At 40.2% G+C, this 10,361-nt stretch overlaps 1 protein-coding gene and 1 non-coding gene across 2 annotated transcripts; one reads left to right on the top strand and one right to left on the bottom strand.

The window, feature by feature from the left end:
• Nucleotides 1–771: 771 nt before the first annotated feature.
• TRNAY-GUA lies at nucleotides 772–859 on the bottom strand. Its single transcript is given in 2 exon segments — nucleotides 772–807; nucleotides 823–859. It is a non-coding gene; the product is annotated as a tRNA-Tyr (tRNA).
• Nucleotides 860–6,704: 5,845 nt separating this feature from the next.
• LOC115748527 (ATG8-interacting protein 1-like) lies at nucleotides 6,705–10,361 on the top strand. The gene is made up of 3 exons (XM_030685027.2): nucleotides 6,705–6,832; nucleotides 8,247–9,075; nucleotides 10,019–10,361. The coding sequence occupies exons 2-3, from the start codon at nucleotides 8,248–8,250 to the stop codon at nucleotides 10,121–10,123; spliced, it is 933 nt and encodes a 310-aa protein (XP_030540887.1). The 5' UTR covers nucleotides 6,705–6,832; nucleotide 8,247; the 3' UTR covers nucleotides 10,124–10,361.

Below are 10,361 nucleotides of genomic sequence, written 5' to 3'. Positions count from 1 at the left end.
TTTATGTATGTCGCTTAAAAAATAATTAGAAACATTTGCCCCAATCTTTGGTCATTGGAAAATTGATTAATCTAGTCCTTTCAAAATTTGTGATTTTTCTGTGGCTATTCAAAATATCTAAAAGCATTCTCGAGGTTGAACAATAAGAACGGTTATATTATTAATTTGCACTAAATACTTGTGACGGTCTAACCACGAGAACTATTTTGCACAATGAGCGACCTCTATCAACTCGAAATTCGTAGATAACCTCTTTTGATTTGTTCGACCTTGAGAGAATGCCAATAATTCTCCACCGCTTACCTTCTCACTATAGGTGGATTTGGAAAATCGTGCCCATTTTGCTAAGCAAAAATGGGTCTACATGCGTATATAGATAAAGTTGATCTGTCTTTTGAGAATGATTCATAACTTATTTTGATTTGGGAAATAATGACGGTTATATCAAGACCTATTTTACAAAATTAATTTACTAAGTGATACGACAGTCTTATTAAACGTTAACTGTGCTCGCTTGTTCGGAAAGCTAATAACAATCAGCCAAATTACCTAACCAATTTAGAATCCCAATTTTGGTACACATAATAGCATCACTCTTTCTTAAAAGCTCTCGTTCAAACTATTTTAGGCTTTTCCACAAAAATTGGAAAAAACAAATTATGAAAGGACTATGGCCACATGCAATACCAAACCTAAGCGTTGGAGTGAAAGACGAGAAAAAAAAGAGGGTAAATACAAACAAAAAAAAAATTGATTTTCAGAAAAAGAAAGTCCGGCTTGCCGGATTCGAACCAGCGACCTAAGGATGACAGCTTTAGACGACTACAGTCCTCCGCTCTACCAACTGAGCTAAAGCCGGTTCTTGTCCGTATCGATCAATTATTTTATTATATAATTATTTGAGATGGTCAATGAGAAGGAGTCAACTGTTAATTCATGACCTGTCTGTCTGTCTTTTTGAAGCTAGTAATAATCGAAAGAAGGTATGACATTAGTTTCTGTTGTGCGTTGATGAATCGGATAGAATGATCCACTCGTCTCTTCTTAAGATTACCATAAATCAAACATTGGAGAATTTTCATTTGTGCTGACTACTGAGGATTGATCCTGGTTTCGGTGCTTGAAATTGTAACATGCAATTTTTTTTAATCATGTCAAGCAACTCTATCAATGACAAGAAACTCTCTGGAACACTAGTGCAAGACAATAGGACTTGTCGATCAGGAGACTTCTATAGAGTGCGAATCAAATGCATTCATATGGCAAGAGAAGTTCGAGCATTGCGGTAAAACTGGTGGTCGGATGAAGAGCATGAGTTTTTATCTCGATACGTACAGCTAGAACAATTGATGGTATCAGGGTGTCTGTGTTTAAACGGACACGTTTTCGGAAGAATTTCCTGTTTGATCATGCTTTCCTGCTTCTGTACCTTCTTATGTGTAGGTTGAGTTTATGAGGACGTGGCTTACCTCCTCAATCTTCTCGCTGTGCCCTTCTCTAGGGAAAGGGTTATGGACAGATGTGAGTTGAAAAATATGGGAGCTTGATCACTACCCGAGTGCCGAGTTTTGTCTGCGTTCGAGAATGGTTGTAGCATGAAAGTTTCTGGTGTGGAATCTAGAAGTTCATCAGCCTTCTTCTCCGTTCGTCCCATGCCTTTGGTCAGATTGGTGAGGACTAAATCGGCGCCAAATGCTCTCCATCGTCGCCCTTCTCTCCAAGCACATGTAAGGCGGCGTACTGGGATTAATTTTGTATCCTTTCATGGCCGCCATAAACGCCATGCTTCTAATCCCCTATGTTCCCTGAAGCCGGCTCTATCAGTGTTGTCTAACAAAACACAAATAGGAATTGTCACATCACCTGAATAGAACTTAGCTCATGAATAATGATCAGTGCTTATGAACAAGGACAGATCAAAGCTCAATTCATTTCCAGGACTGGTTAAATTTGTCCCTTCTCCTCATCAAGGATCATAGCCTAGGGAGGGCTGCCAAGATACACCAGCGAACAATAACCCGCACAAATTCATCGTGTTATGAAATGCAATGACGCGGTATTGTTTCGATAATGAATTGGCAAAGGCATACACAAACGAGAAAGTCGTCGTGTGTTCGAAAGATACCTGTCTTTGATGCTGGCACTGGGTTGCATCATTTCTTGCTTAACGGCCACAAAGTCATGCATTGTATTAAGCCCTCGAAGTCTGCTGGCGGTCAGACATCCATTTGATCATAAGCATTTTAATTCAACAGTCGATCGGATCGAGAAGCCTAAAAGAGACATGGTTAGTACTCCTGAAATTGATTTAGTTGAGTCCCTCTTGCTGGGTGAAAGTAAGCATTTTCTTGAAGGGTTTTTTCCTCAGACGTTCTGATGGTAGCTGCTCTCCTTCCACTCGCCAACAGCTTGCTGCGACATCATTTCTGTGTCCTGCTTCCTATTTCCTGGAGACACTTGCAAGAGAATTGTCATTTTCGCCTAAATATTGAGCCACCTAGTCCCCAACTGTCCCTGATATCGCCCGAAACTGTACCATATCTTGATGTGATGAAATGAGACCGACAAGGTGAGAGTTTTATATGCTTGCCAATAAATTCAGAAGAAAGAAATCAGCAAAACAGAAACAAGAACGAACAAAAGAAGGAACTCCTGTTCTTCATCTGAACCGACCATACCAATTTTTTCGAATAAAGGCAGATCATGAAATCGTGATTAGATTAACATGATGAACTCCCTTTTAGGAGTTAAAAGAGAGAGAGAAACGGCCCGAGAAGCGTCTTTCTTGACGTTCGAGCCGCGCATATGCTGAAGCATTGTGCAATGGGACGAACATTCAACCATGGTGGAGAAGAATCTCCCCATCATTGCACATTGACCTTCTTAGGGAAGTTCTCGGAGCAGCCATGGCTGAGAAGCACCAACTCTGCTGCAACTGTGCTACGCTTGGAAGAGATGACTCTGAGACTCCTTTATGTACAAAACTTATGTCCACTTAATGGAAATCTGTGGATTCAATCTGAATTGCTTTCATTGGTAGGATAATGCGCAATTTCATTTGGTCATTCTTTATGCAAACGTTTTCAAGAAAGTGATTATTTTATTTTGGGTCCTCACCGACTATATTAATCACTAATGAGGAAGATTAGTTTACGTGACTGAAAAATCATGGGATGAGCAAAGCATCACATAACCTGTGTAGTTTTCGCAATTAAAAAGGATGTGTTTTTTTTTTAATTATGAAAAAGGGTAGAAGCCAAGTACAAAAAATTAGCGTTGAGAATCTGCTATCACTATTTTATTTCCTCATAAAACGCGGAGTAACTTTCGAGGAAGCTTTGAAAAGAGCCTGTTATCCGAGCACTTGTCGATCTCTAAATTAGCAAGTATTCGACAAGACGGTTTCTTTCCCGAAAGTTATGTTGCACTTTGAACTCAAAGTGAGAGTTCAACAGTTTTCTAATATCCTTACACAAAAAGCAATGCCGGCATTATCAATCATAAGCTCCGAATAAAAAAAATCAGCTATGTCTGTAGAATCAATCCCAATGATGATGCCGCGAAAATCAAGTCGTTTTGTAAATTTGAGTCCTTACCACAGTGTGAAGTCCTGTTTATCACGAGAACAATTCCAACAAAAGTGGCAAAACCACCAAACAAGTCATTCCATGTACTTTTTATTAGTCCCCTTGCCCGTGCAAGTCGAGAGTTGCCGTTAGAGGCTCCATCAATATGCAGCTTAATCCGCCCTCAAGGTGAAGGATCTCAACCGACCAAAATCGAAGGAGTGCTTGATCCACTTAACATCAAATTATTCACATGCGAAGTCTTGATTTCTCTCACGTGTGACGGAATTACTTATTTTGGATTCGGAGTGATAACAAAATTGTCCTAGAAGTGTGACTTGTTTCTCCATTGCTAAAAAGCCATACACTTAATGCAAAAATTATGTTCCAATTAGGTGTGATTGATTCTAGAGTGGGTCGGTTCTAACTTTGAAACTTGGAACCGGATCAAGTAAGGCCATTTTCCTGTTTGTGGTACTAAGGACCAGCCCACCCGGTCCTAAAATCGGACCGACCTAAGCTGATTCTAGGGCCGGTCCCGGAATTGGCATGATGGGGGTGGGGCGCTAATTGAGAGTCCCTAGCAAGTGGGAGTCCCTAGCTTTATAAGAAAAAAGAGAGCATTATTTCGTTTATTCGTTGAAAAAAAATTTACATGATGGGGGTGGGGCGCTAATTGAGGATGCACTAGTTGTCCACTTAATTTTCAATTCATTACTCTATTACGTGGCATCTTATCAACATGTGTTAAATAATAAAAGAATGCTTATATGTGTTTGTACAACCATGTACAGACATACATAATTATGGAGGAATGCATAGGTTTGCTTCTGTATATATGGAAGTCATTACTCTATCTTAGTGAAAATTGAAACCTAATGTACTAATTTAGGATTTGCTTCAGAATTAAAAAGTAAAAAAAAAATTAAGTCATATGGGCCGGTTTGTCGGTTCGGTTCCTTATGTGGAAGCGGGAACCACCCAGAACCGATCGGTTTAGTCTTACGATTTTTTATTGGACCCGACCGAGGCACACCCCTAACTCCAATCGTGATGAAAATTTGATTTCCTTTTACTATCAAGATTTGAATTCAACAGTTGAGACAATTCATTGAGAATATTTCTTCCAAACAATGTTATGGGACAAACTCAAGTCATATCCTACGAACAATTGGACAACTCTTGGAACATGCAAAGTTGTTTCCACAAAGACTCATATCTCAAGCAACATGGGCTTCCCCCAAATCGTGAGACTTCTTCAATTCACCAATCAATAATTGCTTGTGAACGGCTAGCCACAAAAAAAAAATTCTAAAACATTGAGGTCCCTCCCACTTTTAACAATGGACCATGTACTACAAGATTCTTGTGCTGACTTAATAGAGAAAGATCCTCTTCGAATACCATCCCAAAAATTACAATCTTCCTCTTTGGAGGCTAAGGGAGGTTCAAGCCACCTAAATACGAAATACTATATCTTCAGATAAAATTCCTGGAAGACCCCAAAGTTCCGATTCTCATTCAGCTCACAATCACCCGCTCTGGCCATCTCGGAAGGAGATGGGTGAGTGTCTACAAATATCACAGAGCGACTTCATACCTAGAATCCATTTATATGTCTAAAACCCGACGTGTTTGTCATTTCTCAAATCCCACGAAGCTCCTTCCTATAAGACGGATCCGTTGTACAATCCCAATCGCCCTCCATAAGATCGAGCCACCACGACGCACGCTACAAAGAATCTCGTGTATTTAACTTTGTTTAATCGATTGGGAAATCATCAAAATTATACCCACCCAATAACACCATTTATCTGATGACAACGAGACCAAGAAATTTATAATCGGATTGGTAAGTAATGCCCCGGTTAATATCCAATTGACCCGGCTAATCCGATTCGGATTTGTTTAATGATATCGGGACAAGAATTTCATGCCTGTCTCCGCTCGCACGCAAGCCCAAAGAAAACGGCTTTTTACCGGATCGTCTCCGGTGCAGCTCCACAAAACCGAAGCATGCAACGCTAGCCGCTAGCCTATCCCGCGCTACGGGACAACGGAGACCGGCCCAGCCGGTAGCATCTATTTTTTTTTGGGTGGGGGGGTCAAAGGTAGCATCTGTTACTCCATTTCGTTTTGCTGATAAGATTCTCACATATTGTCTAAGGAGTTTTATTTTTAATTTTATTATTATTTTATTTTATTTTCATTAACAAGCAATTAACCGTGATTTGTTCATAATGATATTCGTTTAGTCCACTTTTAATTTCATTGACTAGCTTGGCAGAAATTATTACTAACCGATGATTTAATTAGATTCACGGACAATTAATAACTTGTCGTGTACGAAACCTCGTTTCATTCAACACAATTGATGAATAAGTTCGCATATTATACGTAAAATGTTTGATTATATATCATTTAAACGTGGTTTTTACTTTCACATTTACACACAAGAATTCAATTTTAAACGGGTCAAGCACGTGATTTTCTTTAGTTATTTTGATCTAGATATTATGTTCGGATCACGAAATCACGATACCCCGTTGATATGACACGATACGGCTATGATATTGTAATCGGGCCTTACCTGATTGTTATACGGACTACTTATATATTGACCGGTGATGCTTTCTTAGCAAAAAAGAAAAAAAGAAAAAGAAAGATGTCCTAATTTAGTTTTTCAAAAAATAATATACTTAAGATAGGTGTCGATCAACCCTTAATGTTAGGGCCATCAGTCAATCTAACTCAATGGCTATCCATTTTTGTCAATTAACCCCCAAACTTTCTAAAAAAGGGTACAATCGAGACCCGAACTTGCCGTCAACAGATTTCCGACGCCGAAAAATCTATGTGGCTCTCGAGCCCGTGGCCATGTGTCATTCAAAAAAAGGCCAAGTGGAAGACACGTAATATTTATGGTGTCGGAAATTCGCCGGGGGCGAGCTTGAGACTTGATTGCACTTTTTTCCAATCATTATTTGGATGCAAAACTGACGAATTTTTTTCAATAAGCGAGAGCGCAAATCAGTCGGCCAATGCCATCAATTTCTTTGTTGACACCCTTTACCGGACCAGCCCGTTTACCCTTTTTTTTTTTTGGTGAATGTGACCGGAGAAATCGGGCATATAAAAGGAGGCTCTCGCCCTTTTTCTCTCTGCACTTCTCGAGACAGTTTCTTACAATCAATATTCTACGCAGAGATTTCAATTCTTGCCATCTCCGATCCTCTCGATCTCCTCCGAGTGCTCGCTACTCACCTGTAAGAATCCTCCGCTCGCAATCTTCACTCTCTACCTGCAGTTCATCGCTGGCTGGCTCTGTTGCCTTTTCCTCGTGTTGTTAGCTGATCCATTGGCGACCTGATTTGACGATGGAATTTTGTTGCTATTGAGATGAGATCTGCTGGGCGTAGGTGTAGACTGGATAAGGTGTAAAGGCCTGTTCGCTTGTAGTTTGGTGTCCGTGCATCCGACGTGGTTTTCGATTGCGTGGGTTTAGAGCTGATTACCTGAAGTTTCTGTTGAATTCTGGTTCCTTCATATAGATTTTGAAACTAGTTTGATTCTGTCGCCCTATTTCTTGAGCTTGGGATTGATCCTAAGCTGTGGTTTCAATTCTATGCCTGTATGAAGTGTGAACTTTGATTCTTTTGGCAGCATACTCTAAGTTTTCACACGTGAGACCTAGCTGGCATTTTTTAAGCAATTATTTTTCCTTTTGGACTTAGTAGTCGGTCCGCGCAGAAGCCCAGAAGAGAGATAATTCGTGGAATTGGTGGTGTGCAGGTTGTGTTGATTGCCAATTGATTTGTTCAGCAACACCCTTTTGCTTTTGTGAAACAAGATAAACACAAAGAAGGAGATAAATTAAGAAGGAAGTAGTTGTTGAATAAGGAGATTGGGTCACATGAAAGTTTGGTTTTATACAATTATCTATCTGTTCGGGATCATTCTGTGTAATTCCTGTGACAGATTTTGCCTCTGAAGCTCTAAGCAGATGTTTTTCTTGTTTTTCCCCTTGGGATTTAGAGATACCTAAACTACCTTGGTTTGAAATAATAGAAATTCCTCTTAGTTTGTTATATGAAAAGTTCATGCTTTCCACTTGTTTTTGTTTATTTGAGGAAATCCCTTTTAGGTGATAGTGAACTCATGCTTTTTAGTTGATTTCATGGTCTCTGTCCCCTAGAAAGTATTACTTGCTTTGGAACTTTGGCGCTGTTTTATGTAAAATGGATTGTCTTGTTATAGTATTAAGGGTGGAATTCTACTAACTTCTTCTCTCCTTGGCCTCGTACTAGTGCAAGTATCTACCTCTAGGCAAACCCTGTATTTTAGAAATTTAGTCAGCGTGTCAACATGAATCTACTTAAGATTTTGACAGTGAGCTCAATAGTGCATCAACTCCTGCCAAAGATACTGCCAAATCCTACTCTTACTGTGTGGCTTCCTATGAGACCTCGGTGTCTCTCTCAACATAGTAACTGCTTTTACCAGCATGGCAGAATTGTCCTGTTGCATTTTCTGTTAATTTTTTTGAATTGACGAGTTCCTAAATTCACAGACAGTTGTTGGTTTCTGTCAACATACATCTTTTGTTGCATTTAAGGGGCCAATTTTTTTTTATCTTCTGTTCTATATTATGATATTTTCTTGGCGATTTTTGTTCACAAGGATGAGCCGAACAATGGCAGATAAGGACGAGGGAGAGGAAACTAGTACTCGCAGAAATGAATGGGAAGTTGTCTCACTTACAGCGTCAGCATATGCGGCTGCTCCTGGGCCAGATGTTGAACTGAAAACCGATGACAAGGGTAGTGCATATGAAGTTGATGATGCAGAAATATCTCGTGCGATGTTCATGTCCGGTCACTTTGTCTTTCCACCCAGCCAACATGAAAATCTTCCTATGGAGCCTGAGAAAGATCAATCTGAAGAAGAAAAACACCAAGATGATCTTGCAGAGCTGGAAACAGAAGGGGGAAGATCTACCAGAAAGGACCAGAAAGATACGAGTTTCAGGACGACACATGATGAGTTTCCTGGGATAGAGTGTTTTGATGAGACAGGCGGCAGACAGTTTATTCAGGATAAGGAGTTTGAGGAAGGCATGAGTCTGCAAGGGCTGGATACACCCTATGTTGATGCTACTTTAAGTTCTTTTCACGGTGAAATTGCTCTTGGTGGCCCCAATCCAAGTACATATGTCGACAACACAAGCACTGAGTTAACCGAACATGAGCATGTCTTAGATTCCCCCGAGGAGTTATCAAGGTCATCCAAGTCCACTAAAGATCACGATTATTATGAGACTGACCTTCCTTGTGGAGCTTGGTGGAAGAAACGCGCGGCTTCTTTTTATACACATGCAAAGGAGGCAAATAATTTTTGGTCTATTTTTGTTGCTGCAGCTGTCATGGGCCTTGTAATTCTTGGGCAGAGGTGGCAGCAAGAAAGATGGCAAGTTCTTCAACTTAAATGGCATATGGCCGTCAATGATGAGGTATGCCTTTTGCTCTCACGATTTGTTGGTAAAGGGAGACACAACCAGTTGGACTCTGGCCATGCTTGCTGATAGTGCATGCACTCCTTTTCAATCCGGCAGTGCAAGATTGTGATTTCCATTGACTGACATTTTATTTGTCCATGCAAACGGCCAATGATTAGTTTTGTGTGTCAGTTGTCCTAGCACACAATAAGCACTAAATGCTATTTTCTTCAGAGGAACTTTAGAGTGAAAGAGGAGATTTATCATTGGATAGGAAGAGATTATCACTGGAAAATAAGCGATTTTATGTGTGAGGGGGAGCAATCATAAGATTTGTCCGATTACTTTTCTTGTTTGAACAGTGAGATGAAGATATGCCACTTTATCGTCTGCCTTGGACCGAAATAAACTGCCTCAACTGGGGGCAAGTTTGGTGACTCTGCTGTAGCGTTATTGTTTTGAAATTCCAGGTCATCCTATCTTAGGATGGTAATGTGTTGGTTTATTGCATAGTGGTCCATTCTGTGTGAGTTGAGGCCTTTATGTAGAGGGCATAATAAGTGTAAGAACACTTCAGGATGGGATCATCATTATTAAACATTATCTGGCTTAAGTAGTAGGATTGGAGAAGTGCCTCAAGGTAACTGGCTGGGTCGGTGGTACAATGTGGGAACCACCTACGATTGCATTTGTTCTGTTTTAACTTTTACCCAGTGTGAAGTTGGTGTTCTATTTTAGCCTAATTATATGCGAGTTGAGTAAGGATAGGAAAGTGACTTGTCTGGCATCCTTATATGAAGATGAGATAGGTGTAATCTGCCAAGTTACTGCTTTGGGTTTTGGCTTATGTTCTTGAATGAAAACGAGTCTAAAATTTTGGTCGAATCACTATGGTGTTTTTCTAAGCTTCTTCATACTGGTGCTGTAACTGATTATTTCTTGAACTTCTTTCTGACAGAAGATGGGCCGGCTGCTGGGTCCCTTATATCGATTCAAAGATGTGATAGTAGGCGGCCACCGACGCGGTTCCTTTATTAAGGGCAGTTCATCGAGTGAGAACTAAGATGATGACGAAAAACATGGACGGAGAGAGAGAAAGAGAGTGAGAGATTTTAGTATGTTGTTGTATCGTGCTGCGGGTATCATTCCGATGACCGAGTTACGCTTGTATTATTTAATTCATGTCGTGGTGACAGAGGTGACAATTTTATGTTAGTGTATTCCATTGTACAGTGATTTGCTTGACAATAGTTGGTTCTGCCCAAACTGGACTTAAGGTGTTATAGGCAAAGTTTCTGTGA

This window comes from Rhodamnia argentea, chromosome 9, assembly GCF_020921035.1.
Source record: "Rhodamnia argentea isolate NSW1041297 chromosome 9, ASM2092103v1, whole genome shotgun sequence".
In the NCBI taxonomy this organism is placed as follows: Eukaryota; Viridiplantae; Streptophyta; class Magnoliopsida; order Myrtales; family Myrtaceae; genus Rhodamnia; species Rhodamnia argentea.
This window is presented reverse-complemented; position numbering and strand designations above follow the sequence as displayed.

Coding starts and splice junctions, on each gene's coding strand:
- LOC115748527 (XM_030685027.2), top strand. CDS start 8,248: ATGAGCCGAACAATGGCAGATAAGGACGAGGGAGAGGAAACTAGTACT. Junction 9,076..10,018: donor ATATGGCCGTCAATGATGAG/GTATGCCTTTTG, acceptor TCTTTCTGACAG/AAGATGGGCCGGCTGCTGGG.